Below are 22,374 nucleotides of genomic sequence, written 5' to 3' on the forward strand. Positions count from 1 at the left end.
CGCGCTGCTTTGGCTGTGCGGCTGTGGTGCTCTGCTGCTACTCGTGGTCCGATGTCGGACCATGCGACGCCGACCAATGGGCGACGAGTCGTGTCTCTCTCTCGCGGCTGGCAGGCAGGCAGGCAGGCTGCTCTGGGGAGTACTATTCACTGTATATACTGTCTGCAGTCTGGGGCTCTCACCGGGTGGCGCATGCGCCTGTTTTTCTTACCCGTCTTCTGCACAGAGAGTACTTGAAGGCCGGCTGTTTTCTTCTCGTTGCCTGTAATACACGTTATAAAATAATACTTTTACTCGTATGACATTACGTTGGACGCGATGCAGAAAGCGAGAGCTAGCTAGATGTAGCTACGTTATACAATTAATTAAGAACTACGAGGAAAAAAGGCCGGCTGAGCTAGCTAGGATGCCGGGTGTGTACTGTGTACACCTATATATCGATCGTAATTTAAACGACGAAAACCCCATTGACCTACACGATTGCGCTACCAAATCGATGACAAGCTCCGACAGAAAGCGTTTGCGGGGTTGTCATGGGCGCCGGTGCGAATCACAGCTTTAAATTTGCACTCGACTCTCGCTACGACTTGCGAGCTTTCGTCGCTCTTCGGCATTAAGTCACATATATACACGATGCAGGTGTTTGCATGGCCGCAAGTCGGCGCTCGATCGTGTATACTCGTATATCATTATTATTTTTTGTCACACAACACACACACACAGCGCACCTATTACCGCTGCCTATGTGTATGTAATGTTTTGTTATCGCGGCTTTTATCGCGCGGTGCGTAGGCGTCGTACGATTTTCTAACGTCAACGGCACCTGCGTCTAACGATGTCGAAAATCTCGCACATCGATTAAAACGCTACGCGCGACGCTGTTATCGAGACGTTACATATCCTCGATACAGGTATAGCTGTAACGGAGTCGAGAAAAATTCGAGCGAGAGATGTTTGATTTTCAAAAGTAGAGAAAAAAAAAAGGTAAAAAGAAGCTACTTGTTTTAACCGGGGCCTGCCTTACATACTGACCCAAATAATCCAGATTTCGGTTACGCAGCATCCGCGCGCTACATATATATATAATTAACCGATCGTACGATCGTACGGAGGAGGAGCCTATTTACCGAAGAAATTTGGAATATTTGAAGTTCAAGTGCGCGGGACGTTGTTACAAAACGGGATCATCGTCCGATCGATACCGCGAGAGCCTTTTTTCCACGCCGAGCGAGTCTTCCGATACATTGAATCATCGATACATACAATCGGCGTCCGTGTGCTCGAGCGAAAGCGAGATGGGTGTCCACCACGTGCTCGTCGCGTGCGAATATTATATTATATTACACATTATCGGCAGTCGCGCTATTAAATCGAACCCGGATGACGATGATCTTTGAGCGCGAACTTTTATCGAACGTGTCGTCGGTGGCCAATAATTGGCGCGTTGCGCTGCGCGAGCAGGTAGTTTACATAGTGTTATATTTTGTATGTATACACGGAGTCGGCGAATTTTAGAGTTCGACGACCTCGGAGCCAAAAAAAAAAAGAAGCCGAATCGTAGATAAAAAAAAAAAGAGTAACGATCGTATCGCCGAAATGCTACGAGTTTTTTTTTCTTTTTGACCGTGAAACGTTACTTTTTAATCATCGATTTCTGCGACGTAATAATGATGATAATAACGATAGTAAAAGTTAAAGACAGAGAGAGAAAAGTGCCAAGCAAAGCATTTACAATATCATCGCCACGGAACATTTATATCCATTTTTTTTTTTTTTTTTTTTCAACTCAAGAAGATTGTGAGTGCGTATTTGAACTCTATACTGCGATACATGGCGCGATCCGCGCGCGCGCGAGACCATTTTTTTCTTCTTCTTCGTTCTTCAAACGTTGCACAACCTTATCTAAACATTGAAAAAGCTCGCGAGTCGATTGATGGATAGGATAGGCTCTCGCTCGACGTGTAAACATAACGTAACCGCGCAATATATGCTGGCTAACACACTCGTACGGATGACTTTAATGGTTTTTTTTTTTTTGACTCGTGTGCACGTAATAGACATTTTCTCTGAAGGCAGGTATGTGGAATAGAGCGCTGCGGAGAATCCAAAATTCGTGAGGTGAAAAAGAAAAAAGTGAGATCAGTCGGAGTCGTACGGTCGAAAGTGCTACATAGCTCGGCGATGCTCTCTTCATGCTTTTCCCATACTCATCGTCGATTTTCGAGATTTTCTCTCTCTCTCTCGCGGATCACCTGACTTTACAATAACCGACGCGCTTTAAAATCTGATCCCCATCGTAATTTAAATCTGTGTGAACTACTACTCTCTTTTCCAACCTCGAACTTTGTCTCTCTTCGAAAAATCAATTCCTGACTTTCTCCCTAACTTCGACTCCGTGTATTAGAGTGCACAGTGCGCATGCAACGGCGATCGCGGAAGGTCGCGGAAACGAGATCGTTATCGAATCCGCCGGCCGATGCAAATTGTACATACGTACGACGTCCGATCATCGCGCGTCATTATGTGTGTATATCGTGTGTACAGCGCCAAACGTCCGTCCGTCCGCGTTGCATAACGTACGCCACATAATATACATTTAATGCAGATTCTGCGGATCTATTTCGCGCGCAAAATAAATGCATACATAGTGTCAGCGTTTAAATTATTAGATAAATCGTCGATCGCGTCGTTGCATTACGATCGATACCCACATTTTCCTCGTTTCGTGTGTCACGTACGGGGCATGTGCCACTGGAGTCAGCACACATCATTTTTCTGTATCCGTTCTTTCGCTCTTTACTTTTTGCTGCCCTTCTTCTTTCGCTTCTCGTTGGCTTCCTCCTCTCTGGCCAGCTCCAGCTCGATCGACCTCTGCTTTTTTCGACAGGTGGGCGTCTTCGAGTACCAGTCTGATAGAAAAAAAATCAACGAATTCAGTTTTTTCTATACCCTTCATGTATACGAATGAGTGAACAAAAAAAAAAAACTCACTAAGGAAAGTGTCCTCTTCCTCCTTGTAGACCGGCTCCCTCGTGCTGAGCGCGTTGATCAGCTCGATGTGCGTCAGCGGTCGCACTTTCAATTGTACCATCCGTTTAGTCGTCATTACCTTGATGATGATACACGTAAAACGGATCGTTTAACAATCGATTCGATTCTTCATCGTCGCGTATCGTATCGCATTATATCTCTCGTATCATCAATATCCGATAACCAACCTCGTTAATGGCCTCGACCACGGTGCCGATGGTGAAGCCGTCGCACAGTCGGGCCATGGCCGACGTGTCGAACTCGCGACTCAGCCCCGAGTACCTGTAGAGCAGACCCTTCCAGACGCGCGACATCGAGCCGTAATCGGGCCTCGGCACGTAGATCACCTTGTCGTAGGCCTGATACATGAGCTTCTGATCGGCCTCCCAGGGCGAGCGCGACGTGCCGATCACGATCACACGGTCCTCCGGGCCGATGCCCTTGACGAGCTTGGCCAGGTCCTTCTTGAGCCGCTTGGGGTCGGTGCGATCGGTCTTCGGGACCTTCTTGACGAACGGCTTCTCCGCGCCCTCCATGAATATCACGGATGGTTGCAGCAGCCTCGAGACCTGCGGAGGATTATTTCATTTTGACAAATTTTTTAATTATCTCCACAACGTGATGAATCGTGTGTGTGACAAAAGTGTGTGTAGCGAATAAACAACAAAATTTTTTAATGTATAAAATTATAATTTATTTATAGAGGCAAGTTATATAACTGTACAAATTGATTCCATATCGAATCCAAGTAATACTTTTACAATGCGTCAATTGCACATAAATTCGTAGCACGCAATAATTAACAATAATTAAATAATAATTATTTATTTTCGTCGCGCACTATATCCCTATCCGTAATATCCGTTCATGCCGTAAGCTCCGTAGGGGAGTTGGCCGCCACCGTAGGGCGAGTAGAAGGGAGTGCCGCCGCCGTAGCCGGGCCTGATGCCACCGATCTGGGATCCGTAGGGCCCGTACGGCCCGTAGCCCGGCTGATTGATCGGATAGTAGTTGACGGGATATCTCTGGGCCGAGCCGAAGAGGAAGCCGAAGGGCTTGGCGGCGCCGAAACCGACGCAGCAAACCAACAGCAGCACAAGGGCAACGAGGCTGACGCTGCTCTTGACGAACATCTTGGACGAGTGATTTATATGGTGCACACACACGCACAGTGGTATTATATATATAGGTACGTTGAGACTCGCGACGAGCGAACGACTGACGATAACGGCTTACGGGACGTAGGACTTTATATTTATAATCGCGAAAAAAAAAAAACGCCGAGGCGTTGTCGCTCTACAATCGTCGTATTGTTTTTCTTTCTTCACGAGGTACGCGGATATCTGCGCGGTCAAGGTTTCGACATACCTCGTTGTATTATCTATATAACGTTCTTTGGGCGCGTCGGGGAAAATATCAAAAAAAAAGAAACGCGAAGATGACTCGTTTCGCATACTTATATCAATACCATATACCTGCGCCGCGTACGCATTATCGCAATGTTTGAAAATAATAACTGGAAATCCGTCGTACGCAATAAAAAAAAAGAATTTCGCCTCTTCTCCGTATACGCGAGCCGTATAGCGCTCCCATTAAAGAAAACAATGTGCCGTAACGTGAAAAAAAAAAGTAAGTAACGCGTGTACGCAAACCTTGGAGATAAGATGTAGCAGCATGACTAAGCCCGACTTGCCGGGATACTTGCCGGCCAGATTGGCCGGGGTCAGGTCGAAGAGGGTGGCGCCGAGCTCGTGGCACACGGCGTTGACCAGCATGCGCTTGCCGCTGCCACGCGGCCCGGCGAGCAGCACCGAGCGCACCAGCGGCGTGGTCTCGCGCACCAACTCGCTGCCCAGCGGCAGGATGCAGTACTCCCTTATCAGCTGTCTGATGTCACCTGTGTGTAATTAAGAAAGAATGTTAATTGTTTGTTTTTTCATTCGTTCGTAGAGGAGAATGTGTGTAATGGTCGAAGTTTTATTGGAAAAAAAAAATCCCTTGGAATGACGTGTTTTTACGACGAGTATGTGGGTAATTCGAATTTCGCACGGAAGTATAAAATGTGGCGGATGGCCCACTTTCTTTGGAAGAATATCGAAACAGAAACTTCGACACGATGGTACGTGACAATTTTCGCTGAATAAAGATGGGTTTTTTGCAATGATAGTCCCGATTTCCGTAAAGTCTAACAATGGTTTGAAAAATTGTACTCATTTTCAGTAAACGTTCGTCGAGCTTCGTTTGATTCTACAAAAAATAAAATTTTCACAAAGTTAATCCTTATCAAAGATTTTAATCATAAGAAAGATAAAAAATATTATTATAAATTTAAAGACGAGCTAGCAAAAGTGCATTAAACTTGACATATTTGAAGCATTCGTTTTCAAAATAAAAATTCATATCAACGTGTCATGCGTTTCTTAATAAAAAATGACGAATCAGGGTATTTTTTTCACATCTCAACCAATCGTGAAGAGCGAAGAAAAAAAAACCCGACGCTCATATAGTACCTATGGCTGGGAGCGGATCCTTGCCCCTCTGGCCCAGATGAAACTCGCCGTAGGAGCACTGGCCCTGATAGCTGTCGAGCTCGATCTCGGGATACGTCCTGACGATGCCCTGCTCCAGCAGCTCCTCGAGCAGCGACTCGGTCGTCCGATCGGGCGTCAGGTCCTTCTCCTTCTTGCGCTTGTTCTTCTTGCCGCTGCGTCGCGCGCGCTTCTGCGACTTCTTTGCAGCCGCACCCCGTTTACCCTTGTAGCCTCGGTCGCGATCCAGGGCCGCTTGGAGGGCCTCGACGTCGGCGCGCAGCGCCTGATCCACCTCGAGGCGCACCTCGCGCTCGACCTCGCGCTCCGCCGCCGCAGCGATCATGTCCAGGTAGGCCGACTGCGCGGTGTTGGCGGACTCGTCCTTGCCGCGCCAGATCTCGCGGTACTCCTGCGAGGCACGGGCCAACTCGGCCAGATGATTGGAGGGTTGAGGTCGGAAGTAGCCCATCTCCGACTCGGCCTCGGACTCGGCCTGCGCCTGCTGCTGATCGGCGTCGGCGTTGCCGCCGGCTTTGCCCGCCGATTTTCGTGACTTCTTGGAGCCACCGGCCCCGCCTCCGTCCTTGGACGACGACACCCCGGTGGACTTGCTGAGCGAGCTCTCGGTGTCCTGCCGGCTGAATATCAGCCTCGAGCCGCCGTTCTCGGCCGACGGTATGTCCGGTATCTTCCCGGTCTGCCTGTAATGCGCGCCGATCCACGCCCTGATCTCCGCCCTCATCCGCTCCTCCATAATGGCGCTCCTCTCCGCCTTGATCCTCCGCTTCACCTCCACCCTCAGCTGCTCGTACTCGGCCTGATACGAGTCCTGCAGCTCGTACCGATCGCGCGTGATCCTCTCCAGCTTCCTGGCCGTCTCGGTGAGCTGCTGGGCCGGCGGCAGCATGCCGATCAGCGACATCTCGTCGAGTTTGCGCTGTCGGACTCGGGCACGGGCGCGCCAGCCTCGCCAGACCCGCTGTATCAGCAGGGCCGATCTCTCGGCGACGAGGGGGTCGCGCGCGTCCTTGGCCTCGGCCGCGCGTATGCTCGAGCGCTCCTTCATGTCCAGGATCTCCTTCATGAATTGGAAGCGGACTCGGCCTTGTCGCGCGCGCTCGTGTGCCTATAAAAAATAATGTTCTCGCTTGAGTAATAATAAATAGTTTTTGAAAGCAACCATTTATAAACTTACCTGAATGAGCCTAACGGCCGCTCGCTCGGTCATGATCCTTTTCTCCGTCCTGTCCTCGAGATGGCCCAGCGCCCTCAGCGTCCTCTCGATCAGCTGCCTCCTCTCGGCGATCTCACGGGCTCTCTCGCGCCTAAAATACCTCGGTATCCGGCTCTCGACCTGTTCCGGGGTCAGCCTCGTCGTCGGGTCCTCCTCCTCCAGACGCCCTGACAGCAGCGCCTGATCTCGAGCCCAGGCGTGCTCGCTCAGCTCCACCTCGACGAGCTCGTGCTTCAACTCGATCACGCGGCCCAAACAGCCGTCCAGCAGGCGTCGCAGCAGCTCGCGCTTCTGGGGCTGCAGGCACTGATCGTGGCAGTCCTCGAGCCGATTGGCGCAGTCGACGTAGCGCGCGTAGAGGCCGGCCAGACGGCCACGGACCTCCGAGGCGCGTTCCCTCTTGCCTGCGCCACCGCCGCCACCTTCGGTGCTGCTCCGAGATCGTTGGGTCCAGTCGGTGTCATCCTGCACGAGGAGCTCCAGCTGATCCTGGCACTTGGCCCAGAGCTCGTCGCACAGACTGTTGGCCATTGATTATTATTATATCGATCGTTTTAAGATCGCACGTAAACGTACTCGAGAACGAAGAGCAGGACGAGAAAGAGAAGCAGAAACACGGCCAGGATGAGGATGTCCTGCTTGAACGATTTGTTGATCGACATTATTTTTTTTTAATATAACTTTCACTCACTAACTTTACGCAACGTACGATCATCCACACGCGCTCGCGGGTGTACATCTACTGGGCCACTGTACTGCTGCGGGTGCATATCGCGTGTGCCAAGTTTTTTCTTTTCCTTCTTTTGTTTTGGCGCAAAACACCGCAGCAGCAGTGGCCGGCCGGCCACCCACACACCCCCATAGAGAGAGGTGGGTATATAGCAACGATGCAGTTTCCGCATGCGGTATTACGTATACAGAGGAGGAGGAGAAAGAAGGGATAAGGTTTGGTCGATAATCTTCTTATACTCGGCACGCGCGATATTTGTTTATTATAAACGTGATAATACTGGTTGCTTCGTGTTCGCGTTGTCTCAACAAACTGCCATATCGAATTTCGTTCGAAATCGGAGGGACGGAATCGAACGCGCGAAAAATTCGTTACACGAGTGGATGATATTGCCTATATATGCATAGGTGTATATGCGGCAAAAAGCCGGTATGTTATCGCCACTGCAGCGCCCAACACAATAATAATAAGAAGTTGACGTTTGGCGCCCCCGCCGGCCGCTGCGCAAATATACCACAACACTTCTGCAATATCGAAATCGTCTCTCGTCGCCGCTGCTGTATGTACACGCTGATCATCGTTGCCCCTTACGTGCAAATTGTGGTCCTGTTGAATAAGTTTATACGAGTTGACGCTTATACCCAAGACGGTGCTTGTGTTTTTCACTCAACGTTTATAAAGAATATACGAGGCACCGTGTTGTGCTGGCTTGTGCGTGCGTACACCCGCTCGAGTCTCGGCCTTTTGAACGAGAAGAAGTATCGCTGAAAACAGAACAGTGAATAAATCCCAATCGATCATCATGTCGAGCAGCCTCGAGCAGATTGTCATGAGCACGAGGAGTCTCAGTTCCGCGGGTGAGAATAATGATGCACACGCCTCTAATATCTATCCTATTTATTTATCAAAAATCCCTCGAAGCAATCTTCCCCTTAACCCAGCATCGTCATAACCTACAAACGGGCGGTTTGTTTTGATTGTTTTTTGATGTTTTTTGACTTAATGCGTGTGTTCGTTATTACGCAGGTGACTTTAAGGAGCTGGTCACGCTGCTGCCGAAACACATCGAGATACTGACGCGGAATCACCAGCATCTGGATAATGTGCTGGAGACGCTGGACCTAAGCCACCACACTATTGGGATGCTAGCCGTCATGTACGTCAAGATGAACCTTTTCGCCAACAGCAACAACAGTACGCTTGAGCAGTTCAAACTGTTGTTACCGCAGCTCCAAGAGTTCATCCACTGTTGTAACAAAGAACAAATTTCGTTCGCCTGGGAAACGTGTAAGTCGATGGTACTGATTTTAGATTCTGCGGGCTACGTGATAGTTGAGTTAAAAATTTTTCACCCATGTTTTGACTAGTTGCCGATTTGTGTCACCTAATAACGAACCAGCTCATCGACTTTGGAATACCCATTACTGGAATCAAACTCATGATGAGAGCCATCAAAAAACTTCAGTCTAAGGACACACATTTGACTGCTGTACATGCTGATCTTTGCAAGCTCTGTCTGGCATCCAAGTGCTTGAAGCCAGCTCTGAAATACCTAGAGAAAGACATAAGTCAGATTGACACTGGAGAGGATGCAAAGCAATTTTTACTTTACTTTTATTATGGTGGCATGATCTACACAGCGTTGAAAAAGTATGAAAAAGCTCTGTACTGCTTTGAAGTTTGTACAATGACGCCAGCACAGGCTATCAGTCATATAATGGTTGAAGCCTATAAAAAGTTCATGCTAGTGTCTCCAATTTTAATTGGAAAAGTACAGTTTCTCCCCAACTACACTTGTAATTTAGTTAAAAGGTAATATCTTATAGTATTCTATAGAAAAAAACCTTGATATACGTGCATATTCATCAAATTTTGTTTTGCAAATTTTTCAGACATGTTAAAAGATTATGTGCGCCATATGTTGAATTATCAAATGTTTATTGTACAAATAATTGTGATGAAATGAAAAGAGTCATACGAAAATACGAAGAATCACTCATTAGAGATAAAAATCTTGGATTAGCCAATCAAGTTCTCAATTCTTTGTACAAAAAAAATATCCAAAGGCTCACAAACACATTTCTTACTTTAAGTTTAACTGATGTAGCTGCCAGAGTAAAATTATCAAACATAGCTGAAGCAGAAAAATATATACTGAATATGGTAAATATGAATATTTTTAAAGAGATATTAAAAAATTATTCTTCAATACTTGATACTGATATTAATTTATTTTAGATTGAAGATGCTGAAATTTTTGCTGTAATAAACCAAACAGATGGAATGGTTGTTTTTCTTGATGATCCTGAAAAATATAACTCTCCAAGAATGCTTGCAAAACTTGAAAAGGAAATGGAAGAATGTGTAGAACTTGGTAAGAAAGTTCTAAAAATGGAAGAAGAAGTTATAACTGCTCCTATTTACATCCGCAAAGTTTGTGGAGGAAATGAACAAGAAGAACAAGCTCTTGCTAATTCACCTGCTCAAAATGCAACCACAACTCAAGTTCAAGGAAAACAGAATACTTATACAATGTAAAACAAGCATATTTTGAACTAGATATCCAGATGATAATTTAAAAAGATTGAACTGACAACTGAAATTAAATATTTCAATTAGTTGTTAAAAGCAAATTTATATAAAAAATTTTAAACATGTGATATCAAATTACGAATGTTTGGAATTTAAACGGAGAAGATGTGCTTACATCATTTTAAGATGTTGAACTTTTGCACTAAAGCAAATGGTCGAAAACTTTGCCAAACTAACTTTAAAAATAAAAAATTTATAGTTTTAAAATTAATAGTTTTTTCGATTCTCAATCGTCTTGGTCACAGGTTGTCAGCAAACTGACGGCTTTTTTGTATTTATTAAAATAAAACAACAAAAAATAAATTTAATATTTGGTTTATTTTATTGTTTATAAAACAATGTGGTAACATCTTTAATAATTATTTTACTTAATTCATCTATACTCTCTGTTCCATCAAGAAACTGTATTTCACTTTCTAACTTTTCATTATTCATTATTTCCAACCTATGTTTCAAATATTCAGGCCACACAACTTTATCAAAATATCCAGGAACATCTGGAGGGTTGTAAACACGATTTTTTCTTCTATTCCAGCAAACTTCTTTACTTATATGCAAAAAATACTTTTTATCACACAAATCAGCAATTGGTTTATAGTTGTATAATAAAAATCCTTCTAAAATTAAAATTTTCCTATCCACGCCATTTTCTTGATTAAATGAGTTGATTGTTTGTTTCACATCTTCATACATCTGCGGCATATCCATACTTGACATTATTTCCCAATTGAAGTGATTCAATTCTGATACAAGGGTATGCCGCTTATCATCTTCTGGTAAAAAATACGAATCCTGATTTATTAATACTGAATCTTTAAAGTGTTCATGTACTTTTTTTGAAACACTTGTCTTTCCGCTACAAGTTGGTCCTGATATTCCAATTACAAGATACTTCATTTTGAGTGCACTATTATTACTACAGCACAACCAATGCAGAGCTTGCTTACGCAGTTTATAGGTAACTAAGATTATTTTCCAACTCATGTGAGCATGTAAGTTGTTATCTTAATAGTTATATAATCACTTGATATTGTACAATTATGAGTCTTATTCAACATTTTATGGCAATTGATGGTACATAAAAAAACTAATTATTTGTACTTTTTGAACACAGGAAATGATTCCTTTCTTATCTATTCTTTGCCTTATTGTTCAAGTGAAGCCTTATATGATAAATTGTGAAAATAGTTAAACCTCCTATGAAAATGAGCCCACTTATAGCTGGTACAAACAAGGCAATACTGTGCGACATAAACATTGCTTTCAATCTGTCATCTTCGAAAAAGGGATAACCAATAACCCATAGCGTATAGTACAGAAAAATGACACTTGCAGATATTAATATGACTTTTCCTTTTTCTCTGTCGCTTAACATTATACTTCAATGATGCGGTGCAACGGTGAAGTTTTAATTACTATCTGCTTGTACACGTCATTAATGCAATCAGCCGACACTTTGTACGATGTATTATCATACTTCACATTCTTCAATTTAAACCTGTAAAAGATAAAAGAAAAAAATAACAGTTTTACGCATTAAACTTCTGCTAGCTGCAATGTCAACAAAGTGAACAATTGACTCGTAAAAAATTGTCACTCATGCCTTACGGTACACACTTACCGCTCCTTTCGTTGCTTTTCAAATTGATAAGCTCATCCGACGACCTTCTATTATTTTTTCTACCTTCCAATCGCAGCAAATGCCAAGTTTTCAATGTAACTCCTGCAATGCAACACGCAGCGTAAATAAGCTGTGCATGTGTATCGACCATTTACGTGTGTTTCTATTGCAGCACAGCCGACAGCGGCTGAATGCGCTAAACTCGCGTAATTTTTTAAACTTTCATTTGGATTTCGATCTTCATCGTTAAATAGAAGTGATGACAATTAAGTTTTATAATACTATTAACACAACGTGTATTACTGGTTAAACACTTGTATTGGCTTTTCACGTCAACTCTTCTATATAATAAATAAAAATTATTAACATCGATTATACATTTACTGGTATAATTAAGCACGAAAGCATATGACTTTTTATTGACAATTTTTTTAAATAACAACATTAAATAAAATTATTATTTAACACTTTGCGAGTTATTTTTTAATTCATGTCATCTGAATGCGAAATTCCATTTTATATCAAAAAAGAAATTTTCAATATCTATTGTAAAATTTTCTTCAGAATTTATTAGGATAAAAATTTTATTGTCACTCTTATATTAAGTCTGCAAACCCAAAAAAATAATAATTTAAATTCTAGGGTTGCTGAACAGTATGATAGTGTTTGGAAGAGTATCGAGCGAGTTATTATTTTTTTGAGATTGTCGAAAATAAAATGTATAAAACAAAAGTAGACAATTAAAGAAATTCATTTCTGTATGTACAAATTTAAATTTGCCACTCTCTTTGGGTGCACCCACAGTTTTTGGAGTGCGCCGCCGTTCAGTTTCTACCACGCGTATAATTCATGCTTATGCCGCTTCTAGGCTTTCTCGGTCTTTTTTAGCTGGCCGTTCTGAGTGTTGCACAGGTATGGTACAAGTTTTGCATAGTTTTTAAACAATTAATGTATGTAAAAATAGTTCTAAGCAAACTTGCATGTTTCATTATTCGCACCGAAGATGATTTTTCGCTTCACATGTTGAAAATAGTGACAATTTACTTATTAACACGTGCTATTTACGAGCGTCCTAACCTCCATTGCAAATATCTTCGTATAATTTTAAGGTTTTCTGATGCTAGAAGAATTATTCATAGCTGGAAGCAACTTTGTTACAACTTGATCAATTTTTGATAATCATTGTATTCATATTGTACATGCCTATTTTGTTTACTTGACCAGCATATTTTAGTAACACTTGTGTTGCATTTGATGATTGTTGCATATTTAACACTGAAATATCCTCTTATTTATTGAACAATTTTTATTTTCACAGTAATTGCAAGATGAAGACGATAAACACTTATCAAACAGTGAAAATCCCTCAGGGTTTGACTGTCTCAGTCAAATCCAGGACTGTCACCGTAAAGGGACCAAGGGGTGTATTGAAACGCTGTTTCAAACATCTCGCTCTTGACATCAGAGTGAGTACAAATTAATTTCTTATTAAGGGCTTAAGAAGGCTTGAATAATTTTATATTTTTATTCATATTATTAAGCTGAAATTTGAATAACATTTTTTTTAGAAAACAGGCATAAGAGCCTTTTTCTATGCTTATCGCTGAAGATCTTTAGACTGATACCAGTATATTTAAGTCTTTGTAAATATCTCACAGGACAAAGTACTTTCTAAAAGGGTATTGAAAAAGGCTGTTATATCTGTTGTCTAAAAAAAAATTGTTCACTTTTTCAGCTCAATACTATAAATAGATATATAAAATTATTTGAACCCTTAATTCATATTTTATTCAGATCTCATTGTTTATTCTATGATGATATTGTGGATTCCCCTTCATTTAATTATAAATGATTAATTCGTTTCTGATACAACCAGTTCATTCAAACACTTTAATATGTTATTGGCATCCATTTTACATTGATTTTTGGTATTTCAGATGGTCAACCCAAGATTATTGAGGGTAGAGAAGTGGTTTGGAACCAAAAAGGAATTGGCTGCAGTAAGGACAGTATGCTCTCACATTGAGAACATGCTCAAAGGAGTCACTAAAGGATATCAATACAAAATGAGATCCGTATATGCCCATTTCCCCATCAACTGCGTATGCACTAACGAGGGCTCCACCATTGAAATCAGAAATTTCTTGGGTGAGAAATTCATCCGCAGAGTCGAGATGGCTCCAGGTGTTACAGTCACCAACTCCAAAGCTCAAAAAGACGAGCTGATCTTGGAAGGAAACTCTTTGGAAGATGTTTCTAGATCTGGTAAGTTATTCATCACAAGTTGAAACTTTTATGTGTAAAGAGATTCTACTTTATTTTTTTATATACTTTATTTTGGTAATGGTCATGTGTTTCATTCTTGAATTTTTTTTTCAGCCGCTCTCATCCAGCAATCTACATCTGTCAAAAATAAGGACATCAGAAAGTTCTTGGATGGTCTCTATGTGTCAGAAAAGACCACTGTTGTTCAAGATGAGGAATAAGCTAGATCGAATTGTTTATAAAACAAATATAAATATAAAATCTTAAATATAAGTGTAAATACAAAAACATTTGCACTGAAAATCTATTTTTTTTAATCAAACTTTTACCCTTATTTACAATGGACAATATACTTGAAAATAATTTTTAACATTGAAAAAACCGGATGCTAAAATGATGGATCAATAAGTCATTGAATTTGTTTATCATATTTTTCTTTATAAACTAAAAGTAAAAATTAGTTATTGATGAATCAATTACTCGATGCTGAGTACTCACTTTTTTTAATTTGATGGTATACTTGATGCTCCATAATCATTCAAATTAATAGCTACTGTTGCGTGTGATTCTTGAATCAAAGCCTTCCTTATGAAAATAATATACCAAATCGAGCTATACTCGTGAGATCTTATAATCGTAAATCAGATCGACATTCCAAAAGCTCGTTTAATTTTAATTGCTTTCTGACTGTAGAATCGCTGAAAAGCGTGTCGCGTTTTGAAAAATCGTCAAGCACGTTCCAACACAGTGACCGCTTTTCGAAATGACTGTCACCCCAGATGTGCGGAAATCAACGCAGAACTCGTTATCGCTCGCTGCGACCTAGTGCGCAAAAAATGAAGAATCGTTTCGCATAAAGTATCTCCGTTATTTCAAAAATTTTCGAACGACTCTTCGCGCCGAGTGTCTATGTGTGCTTGTGAGTTCGTGTGTTAGATTTTCGGCGTAATTTCGTTCGCATCATCGTGGCGCATGCAAAACTCGCGGGTCATCGCTACTCATGCCTCGATCCGCAGAATCGACAACACAACGCCGAAATCATTACATTTCGGAGAGATCTTGGATTCTCGCAACGACACCGCAACGACGTTATATGTGTATAAACATGTGTGCGCCGATATATATACACACACGACACACAACGCGAAATCGCCTGTCTGCCGCCAGTTTTCTCGAGAGATTCGCGTCGCTCGCAACACAGCACGTCGTCGCGAGCTCGCGTCCCCCTGATTCGCGTACTTTATCGTTCCGTCGGTGCTTGAAAATCGATCGGTTATCAACGATATTCGATGATTCGGAATAAAAAAACAATAAAAATTAGGCAGCGGTTAAATAAACTGACAATTCGAACGTAATATTCGTTTATTTTGGTATCGCGCACTCGCGAGTGCAGGTGCTATATTTATTTTTTCATATCCCGCGAGAAATAATTCCGAAGGACCATTCGGAAAATATATTTCTCCGTGTGTGCAGTGGTTTATTATTAATAAATATTGTGTGTGTATGTGTGTGTGTGAAAGAAAATAATAATAATAAATAATAATAAATCAACGAGGCAAAAGAGCTTGAAATACACTCTTGTAACGCATATCTGATTATCATGTGCAGACGTACTTACGAGGAGATATCGTATGGATACGCGATTGCCATTGACATCTCGAGACTCGCGAGAGATGTGTGTATGTAGCAGGATAAGAATGACGAACATATTTAGATGATAAAGAAGCGAACCAGAGAGAGAGAAAGAGAAATTTGGACTTTCCGTCCGTACAAATTGATACAACTGTTTCATTCGAACAGTAATCCCGGGCGAGGATCGTATACAGCTATTACACGGCGAACTTACTACCCATCATCATGTTTGTTTTGAAAAGTTTGGCAAGTATCATATATCATTTACCTCGTCGTCGGAATTTAATTAATTAATAATAATAACTCGAGACATTTTCTAATAAAACAGCGCAGAAAATTCTCATCGAGAAAGGAACGAAACGACGTCAACAAGATCAGGCCTGCACAGCCTGTGGCCGCAGCCGCAGCACCACCAATGCAGCAGCAGCAGCAGCCGACCAGGAGGAGAATCGAGAAATCCGCGACGGTGACCGCGACCGCAGCCGCGACGAGGACAGCGGCCGGTGCTCGCGATGCGGCTGTAGCCGCCGCCGCGGCCACAGTGGCAGCGAGAGCCAATTCCGTTGCCGCCACGGCTGTAACAGCAGCAGCAACGACGAGGAGCAAGAGTTTTCACGGGACTCGACCGAATCCGGCCGATCCGGACTGTCATCATTGCAGTCGTCGCAGCAGCAACACCAGCAGCAGCAGCAGCAGCAGCAGCAACGACGACAACGGAAACGACGACGATAACGCAGCGTTATCCATTACGAACGTGAACGACGACTCCTTGCTCGACGTCGACGATTGTCAAAAGAACGAAGGTATGCGGTGTCGATTTCTTCGAATCCAACGTGTACGTGTCTTTACTGTATCGTGTTTAATTCGCAGCATCGGAGGAGCAAGGGCTAGCAGCCAAAGCATCGACGTCGTTGACGACCAACGTATCCACGTCGCCGTCCTCTACCACTACCACCACAACCACCACCAGCGCGCGACGTAATATCTGCGCCTGCTCGAACTGTCGCGGCCTGGCCCAGCTCGTCGAGTGCGCCGTCTGTCTCGAGTGCCTCCAGGGCGGCCAAATCCGCTGCTGTCCCGTTTGCGCCAACGCCGTCTGTCAGGGTTGCGCGGGCCGCCTCAAGCACTGCGCCTTCTGTCGCTCGGCTCGGCCCCTCGAGCCCAATCGGGCCCTCGAGCGTTTCGTCGATCGCCTCGTGCTGCCCTGCCGGAACGCGAGGCAGGGCTGCGCGCGCGACTGCACGGGCGAGACTCGCCGCGGCCACGAGGCCACCTGCCGCTACGGCCAGATCGAGTGCCCGGTGGGACGCACCACCGTCAAGTGCGGCTGGCTCGGCACGACCCGCGAGATCGCCGAGCATCTGGACGAGCATCACAAGCTCAGGGTGCTGGAGGGCCGCGCGTTCGCCCTGGAGATAGGCCAGTTCCGGGCCAAGATCAGTCACGAGACCAGGGGCTGCATCTACACGATCTGCCTGAGCTGTCACGATCAGCTGTTCGTCATCAAGATCCATTTGAAGCGGATGCAGCTCAGGCTCAGCTGCGAGAGACTGGGTTGGACCCGCGAGCTCGACGACGGCCTCGCCGCCGACGAGTCGTCGTCGCCTGCTGCTTACGGGATCGCCGTGCAGACGTCCTCCTCGTACGAGTGTCGTCGCAAAGTCAAGTTCTTCGTGCCCATGGGCAGATACGAGCGAGAGGTCAAGGAGTTCACGGTCGACTGCAAGAAGCTGCTGCGAAAAGACCATGTGACCGAGGCGCCGCCAACCGACGATTGTCCGTGCGGCGCCGGTGATAATCACGACATGGTGAAAATCCAGATGAGAGTCAAGAGGCTCGACGAGAACGAGAAGATCAACGACAATATCTTCGTGGATCACAGATCGGCGGGTCTCGTCTCGTCGGTCGATCGTCTCAGAGGACGTTAGATGCCCCTTTTGACGAGATCTTTTTTTGTTTGTTCCAATTACTCCTATGATTGGTGAAACTCGTTTGTTTTTCCTGCTTTTTTTTTGTTTGTCGAGAGAATGGCAACGTTACGGAATCGATTTTGCTTCGTGTCATTTTCGTCGAAAATCACAAAACAAAATTAAGCTCGTGTTTCGTTTTTCGCTCGAACAAAAAAAAAAAAAAGAGAGGAAGACGCAGAGAAAAATATTTTGTTTAACTCGTTTCGATCGTTAAATTTTCAAAATACGGAGCTTGCGAAGCTTTTTCTTGTTACACGGCTCGCGCCGTTCTTCGGCCTCGCGCTTTAGACAACCATTACAATTTTTTTTCGGCCCGAGGGGGAGTTGTATATATATAATTCTATCGCAACGATTTCAGCTTTGATATGATTCACAGAGATTTTCTTAGCAGCTCCGATCCGCGCGCACACATATATAAATTCGTGAACGTGTTGCGCAATGATCATCAAAAAGCGTCGAGAATGACGACAACGAATTTTTTTCACACTCGACTTTGCGATGAGATAAGTAAAAAGAAAACAGCAAGGAAAAATGCGCAAATCTGTGTACGCGGACGCACGTTTCTAATGAGACTATAAGTGCTAAGATGAAAATTCGAGCGCAATTTGTACAACCAAATTGATGTATATAGATTTATATAGTTTAATATAAAAGTTAAGGTATGTAGTTAAATCAAGTCGTGTAAATAATTCTATTACATATAGCTTTAGTTTGGTTAATTCAAGTGTGATTTTTTTTTTAATTTACCAAATAGATATAAGTTACCTAGAGTTTACCTTGAAATAAAGCGAAAAGCAAAAATAATTCAACAAGAAATTACACATTTTGCATTTTATAGCTGCTTAAACAGATAACTCGAATTTAAGCATCATTGATTTATTAATCGTTTGCACTGTTAGCTATTATTTAAATCAGATACCTTATAAGTTACAATTTTATTAGTTTTGACAACCGATTTTAGGAAATCTGAATATATTGTAGAAAATAATTAAGTAAAATGCATAGAGCTCATTGTTAAAATGAAAAAATTTATTTGTATTTTTGTTATTTATACGTGTTTGTGTAAAAATGTAAAAAAGTAATTACGTTAGTTTCAATGCCAAAGCGCATCTAACACTATTTGTACATATCTATGTCAAATCATTGTTTGATATATCAATAAATTTCTAAGTTTCATTAATAACTGGTTTCTTTATTCAGTAATATCATTGTAAACAATAAATCCTTACAATAAAAATTTATATTTTTTTGTACAAAACAATAAAAAATTCACTCTAAAATTTTTCTAATGCTACGTACAAGTTTTTACAAATCACACCTTGAATTAAAGTGTAAAGTATTCGAAAACTTATGAGGGAAAAATTACGTGTATTTACACATCATTCTCACATTGAAACTTTTATTCTAGTGCAATCACACATGCTTATTTTCTTAAATTTATTATCCATTGAATCTTTTATTATCAAAATTCGAAATCTATTGCCAATACCATCTATTAAAAAACTTCATTATCACTCTAAGATACAATTCTGATGGAAACAAGATCTACTTATGTATTCCTGTATATATATTTTGATGATTTATGTAAAAACATGTATATAAATAAGTAACTGTTTAGGCCATTTGAAACTAATACGATACCCATCCGTTAATTCTAGTCTTGGAGCCCACAGAAGGGACGTTTGGAAAAGATGGATCAAAGTGTGTTGGATCTATCTTTTCCAAACTTCAGTTTCGATCTTCTGTGGACTCCAGGACCATTCTAAGTTTTACTTTTTCAGCAATGCTACAATTGAATAATAATAATTGCTTGGAAATTCTAAAAAACGTTACTTTTTGGAAAACAATTATGCTAAGTATTTTTCTACACCACGTTGTGACCCTGTATTTTGAAATTCAATTATATATTACAATACTTTTTCGTTTTCACAATGATTATAATGATGCAATTATAAGTTATTTGTTCATGCTATTTTATACTCTCCTCTATATGATATTTTCCTTTAAAAACCAAATTTCAAGATTGGTAAATTCTTCAAATTATCTCGTATTATTATTTGAAAATATTTTTGTAAATCAGTCAACATGGCTAAAATGTGTAAAACTTTTTTAGGATGAACACATGTTGTATATCAGTCAATTACTGTGACTTCATGGACACTAATTTCCTTCCACGAGCTCTAGCTTCTGTACGTACATTTGTATACTCAAACCAAAAAATATTTGGTATAAGAGTAGTATCTCGAAGTAGTAAATACTCTGATATTTTCCTAAAAATTAAATTTAACAAAATTTCAATTAATAATGGTATTAATTATGTTTAAAAAAGCATAAATTACAAGAATGATGGCATACCATGATACAATCACTGGGAAGAATGGAGTTAGAACTAGATGAACAATTACGAACCAAATAATACCTAAAACACTTCCTATAACAGTCCCCCATAATACTTGAGAAGTAGAATGGTATTGCAGATAAATTCTACTGTAGGTCACTAATATGGCAAAACCAATACATATTCCCATGGTAAGTAATCGCCAAAATCTCTCCGACAACGAAATATTATTGTTTTGGTGAGATCTGCAATAAGTACAATTTTCATATAGTCACTCCTAAAAGCAGTGAAAATAGTGAAGGCATCTTCTATTTACCTGAATATCATAAACAGAGTCATGTAAGTGGCAAAAAACCACATGAATTGTGCATGAGTTGATGGCATTCCATATTCAGAGTACAGGCCATCTCTTCTCATAGGTCGAGCTTCTTGAATTGTGTGCTTGAGTAAAAAGTTAATAATCTCATTGGCAGTTACGCCTCCAAAAAATGCAATCTTAAACAGAAATAACATTCATAAGAGAAACAATCATTTACTTTGAATGATTGTCTTTTAAATTTTATACTTACAGTGTGTAAATCTCTCCTAAAAATCATCAATGTTAAAAAACCAGCTATAACGGCAAATGGAGTAAGACTAATGATAGCCAGTATTAAGCCTAGTAAATTGCCTGAAAAAATAGTAAATTCATTAATATGGATTTATTGCAATTTACTTAGGATTTATTTTTATGAAAATGAACCATTGAATATTCATTCGTTGGAGAAAAAAAAAACAAGTAAGAAAATTATAAAGATGATTATAAATCATAAATATAAATATAAATATAAAGAAAATTATAAATCATACCCACACAACAAATGCTGCAAAAAAGTTACAAAATATAACATGCATATACAGAAACAGCAAGACCATCGATGCAACGATTCTGTTATCGTTCACGGCCCAATGCCCGAACTTTACCCAAAAAGTGTCAAAAAAATGTACCATGCAACAAATATTCCAAAAACGTTACAAAATATAATATGGCTATACAGAAACAGCAAGACCATCGATGCAGCGACTCTGTTCTCGTTCACGGCCCAGTGCCCGAACCTTACCCAAAAATTATCAAATAAATGCACCATGGTGAAAATTATATAATGGATCAAAAAGATGGATAAAACTCGACGGGAAGAAAAGCTGCAGGTTACAAGTTGACGAAAAAAAAAAAAAAATTAGAAAGGCGGCTAGTACACCGCCACACGTGCATTTCATTCGGGAATCGAGTATCATCGATCATCATTCAAGGAACAGATGTGTTCCATGGCCTTGTTGTTTCAGAGCCCCCCGCAACGCCTTTTGCCTACGTGTATGCGACTCGTCTAAGACGACGACAACGTGTCCAGAAAAAAAAAACGGGAAACGGAAGATAAAATTAGACCCACGAAGAGAGAGAGAGAAATCCATTGAAAACTCGGTAACGACTACTCCGCGGCAGTCGCTCGTTCACGCCGTCGAAAAAAGTAGTGGGAAAAGAAATTACGGAAGAAACGCGTATTAAGGAGGAAAACAAAAACAAAGCATGTGCAGTGTGTACTGTGTGTGCTAGGCTAGCGGCAGCACGCACAGACAGACGGACACTTTTTTGGGCAACGTTGTTTTTTTTTTCTTTTTGGTCTTTACCTTTTGGATACTCGACGAGGGTGAGCGAGAGCGGCACCCACGCCTCGGGGTCGTGACTGAAGCTCGACGACATGACGACCACGATGATGTATACGCGAAGACGACGATGGACACGAACTCTACGTGTCCGTGTGTTGTGTATATTTTCCTTATATGCGTAAAGTAATACTGCTGACGACGGCGATGATAGATCCTCGCGTGTGTCGCTTGCTCTGCCCACCGCTGCTGCTGCGCCGCGTAAACAAAAAAAAATCACAGATCCGTTGCCCCGTACAAATTAATAATAAATAAATAAAAAACAACAACAACAACAACAAACAAACAATAATAAATAACAACAACAACAAAACGACAGTATCGCGCGCGGGGGCGGCCTGTCTGTCTTGTCTGTCTGTCGTTGTGTCCGTGCACACAGCACCGCGCGACGATCAGCACAGCAGCAGCCTGTGCAAGCCTGCCAGTGCTGCCTGGCCTGGCGGACTATTTGGCAGCTCGGCTCGGCAGCGGCTGACACGGCCGCGGCGGTGGTGGTGGAGGCGCGTGCAGAATCGAGCCCCAGCAAAAACGATGCGATATATGTATACAATGTACATATAGGTATATGTGAGAGCTGCGCGCGTCTATACGGATCGCAATATAATCTTTACCCTGGACAATTAGCGCGGGATGCGATATTATACGCAGGGGGGAGATTCGCATTTATCATTGGCGTACGTCTCAATTTTCGCTAGGGCAAGGAAACGGCTATCCGAGCTTCTTGGCATAC

The 22,374-nt window shown here is 42.1% G+C and overlaps 7 protein-coding genes across 7 annotated transcripts; 3 read left to right on the forward strand and 4 right to left on the reverse strand.

Annotated features, from left to right (window-relative positions):
• Window positions 1-238: 238 nt before the first annotated feature.
• LOC106653372 (IQ and AAA domain-containing protein 1) lies at window positions 239-7,326 on the reverse strand. The gene is made up of 7 exons (XM_014372772.2): window positions 6,757-7,326; window positions 5,541-6,687; window positions 4,683-4,927; window positions 3,219-3,599; window positions 2,992-3,109; window positions 2,712-2,909; window positions 239-262 (listed from the first exon to the last, which is right to left on the reverse strand). Exons 1-6 carry the CDS (start codon window positions 7,324-7,326, stop codon window positions 2,797-2,799), a joined length of 2,574 nt encoding a protein of 857 aa, XP_014228258.1. The 3' UTR covers window positions 239-262; window positions 2,712-2,796.
• A 721-nt stretch (window positions 7,327-8,047) lies between these two features.
• LOC106653445 (COP9 signalosome complex subunit 3) lies at window positions 8,048-10,425 on the forward strand. Its single transcript, XM_014372886.2, has 5 exons — window positions 8,048-8,382; window positions 8,552-8,812; window positions 8,893-9,337; window positions 9,418-9,688; window positions 9,764-10,425. Exons 1-5 carry the CDS (start codon window positions 8,328-8,330, stop codon window positions 10,061-10,063), a joined length of 1,332 nt encoding a protein of 443 aa, XP_014228372.1. The 5' UTR covers window positions 8,048-8,327; the 3' UTR covers window positions 10,064-10,425.
• Window positions 10,419-11,110, reverse strand: LOC106653371 (nicotinamide riboside kinase 1). Its single transcript, XM_014372770.2, has one exon. It carries the CDS (start codon window positions 11,099-11,101, stop codon window positions 10,439-10,441), a length of 663 nt encoding a protein of 220 aa, XP_014228256.1. The 5' UTR covers window positions 11,102-11,110; the 3' UTR covers window positions 10,419-10,438.
• Window positions 11,111-11,228: 118 nt separating this feature from the next.
• On the reverse strand, window positions 11,229-11,883 carry LOC106653472 (dolichol-phosphate mannose synthase subunit 2). The gene is made up of 2 exons (XM_014372926.2): window positions 11,739-11,883; window positions 11,229-11,615 (listed from the first exon to the last, which is right to left on the reverse strand). The coding sequence occupies exon 2, from the start codon at window positions 11,490-11,492 to the stop codon at window positions 11,247-11,249; it is 246 nt and encodes an 81-aa protein (XP_014228412.1). The 5' UTR covers window positions 11,493-11,615; window positions 11,739-11,883; the 3' UTR covers window positions 11,229-11,246.
• A 707-nt stretch (window positions 11,884-12,590) lies between these two features.
• Window positions 12,591-14,310, forward strand: LOC106653446 (60S ribosomal protein L9-like). Its single transcript, XM_014372887.1, has 4 exons — window positions 12,591-12,650; window positions 13,057-13,204; window positions 13,676-14,003; window positions 14,118-14,310. Exons 2-4 carry the CDS (start codon window positions 13,067-13,069, stop codon window positions 14,222-14,224), a joined length of 573 nt encoding a protein of 190 aa, XP_014228373.1. The 5' UTR covers window positions 12,591-12,650; window positions 13,057-13,066; the 3' UTR covers window positions 14,225-14,310.
• Window positions 14,311-15,150: 840 nt separating this feature from the next.
• On the forward strand, window positions 15,151-18,785 carry LOC106653527. The gene is made up of 3 exons (XM_014373003.2): window positions 15,151-15,881; window positions 15,964-16,438; window positions 16,506-18,785. The coding sequence occupies exons 1-3, from the start codon at window positions 15,861-15,863 to the stop codon at window positions 17,561-17,563; spliced, it is 1,554 nt and encodes a 517-aa protein (XP_014228489.1). The 5' UTR covers window positions 15,151-15,860; the 3' UTR covers window positions 17,564-18,785.
• LOC106653528 (dolichyldiphosphatase 1-like) lies at window positions 18,777-22,152 on the reverse strand. The gene is made up of 5 exons (XM_014373004.2): window positions 21,609-22,152; window positions 20,513-20,613; window positions 20,260-20,438; window positions 19,961-20,188; window positions 18,777-19,875 (listed from the first exon to the last, which is right to left on the reverse strand). The coding sequence occupies exons 1-5, from the start codon at window positions 21,679-21,681 to the stop codon at window positions 19,746-19,748; spliced, it is 711 nt and encodes a 236-aa protein (XP_014228490.1). The 5' UTR covers window positions 21,682-22,152; the 3' UTR covers window positions 18,777-19,745.
• Window positions 22,153-22,374: the final 222 nt, after the last annotated feature.

Source organism: Trichogramma pretiosum, unplaced genomic scaffold (genome assembly GCF_000599845.2).
Source record: "Trichogramma pretiosum strain Unisexual culture from Peru unplaced genomic scaffold, Tpre_2.0 scaffold35, whole genome shotgun sequence".
In the NCBI taxonomy this organism is placed as follows: domain Eukaryota; kingdom Metazoa; phylum Arthropoda; class Insecta; order Hymenoptera; family Trichogrammatidae; genus Trichogramma; species Trichogramma pretiosum.

What these genes read in the sequence shown, in the direction of transcription:
- LOC106653372 (XM_014372772.2), bottom strand. Translation starts at nt 7,326, where the DNA reads ATGGCCAACAGTCTGTGCGACGAGCTCTGGGCCAAGTGCCAGGATCAG. An exon ending in CGGCCGTTAGGCTCATTCAG is followed by an intron (nt 6,688 to 6,756) that starts GTAAGTTTATAA and finishes TATTTTTTATAG; the next exon opens with GCACACGAGCGCGCGCGACA. An exon ending in GGATCCGCTCCCAGCCATAG is followed by an intron (nt 4,928 to 5,540) that starts GTACTATATGAG and finishes AATTACACACAG; the next exon opens with GTGACATCAGACAGCTGATA.
- LOC106653445 (XM_014372886.2), top strand. Translation starts at nt 8,328, where the DNA reads ATGTCGAGCAGCCTCGAGCAGATTGTCATGAGCACGAGGAGTCTCAGT. An exon ending in GAGGAGTCTCAGTTCCGCGG is followed by an intron (nt 8,383 to 8,551) that starts GTGAGAATAATG and finishes GTTATTACGCAG; the next exon opens with GTGACTTTAAGGAGCTGGTC. An exon ending in AAAAATATATACTGAATATG is followed by an intron (nt 9,689 to 9,763) that starts GTAAATATGAAT and finishes AATTTATTTTAG; the next exon opens with ATTGAAGATGCTGAAATTTT.
- LOC106653371 (XM_014372770.2), bottom strand. Translation starts at nt 11,101, where the DNA reads ATGAGTTGGAAAATAATCTTAGTTACCTATAAACTGCGTAAGCAAGCT.
- LOC106653472 (XM_014372926.2), bottom strand. Translation starts at nt 11,492, where the DNA reads ATGTTAAGCGACAGAGAAAAAGGAAAAGTCATATTAATATCTGCAAGT.
- LOC106653446 (XM_014372887.1), top strand. Translation starts at nt 13,067, where the DNA reads ATGAAGACGATAAACACTTATCAAACAGTGAAAATCCCTCAGGGTTTG. An exon ending in ATCTCGCTCTTGACATCAGA is followed by an intron (nt 13,205 to 13,675) that starts GTGAGTACAAAT and finishes TTGGTATTTCAG; the next exon opens with ATGGTCAACCCAAGATTATT. An exon ending in GGAAGATGTTTCTAGATCTG is followed by an intron (nt 14,004 to 14,117) that starts GTAAGTTATTCA and finishes TTTTTTTTTCAG; the next exon opens with CCGCTCTCATCCAGCAATCT.
- LOC106653527 (XM_014373003.2), top strand. Translation starts at nt 15,861, where the DNA reads ATGTTTGTTTTGAAAAGTTTG. An exon ending in TGTTTGTTTTGAAAAGTTTG is followed by an intron (nt 15,882 to 15,963) that starts GCAAGTATCATA and finishes CTAATAAAACAG; the next exon opens with CGCAGAAAATTCTCATCGAG. An exon ending in CGATTGTCAAAAGAACGAAG is followed by an intron (nt 16,439 to 16,505) that starts GTATGCGGTGTC and finishes TTTAATTCGCAG; the next exon opens with CATCGGAGGAGCAAGGGCTA.
- LOC106653528 (XM_014373004.2), bottom strand. Translation starts at nt 21,681, where the DNA reads ATGTCGTCGAGCTTCAGTCACGACCCCGAGGCGTGGGTGCCGCTCTCG. An exon ending in ACTCTGTTTATGATATTCAG is followed by an intron (nt 20,189 to 20,259) that starts GTAAATAGAAGA and finishes TACTTATTGCAG; the next exon opens with ATCTCACCAAAACAATAATA. An exon ending in TTCCCAGTGATTGTATCATG is followed by an intron (nt 19,876 to 19,960) that starts GTATGCCATCAT and finishes TTTAATTTTTAG; the next exon opens with GAAAATATCAGAGTATTTAC.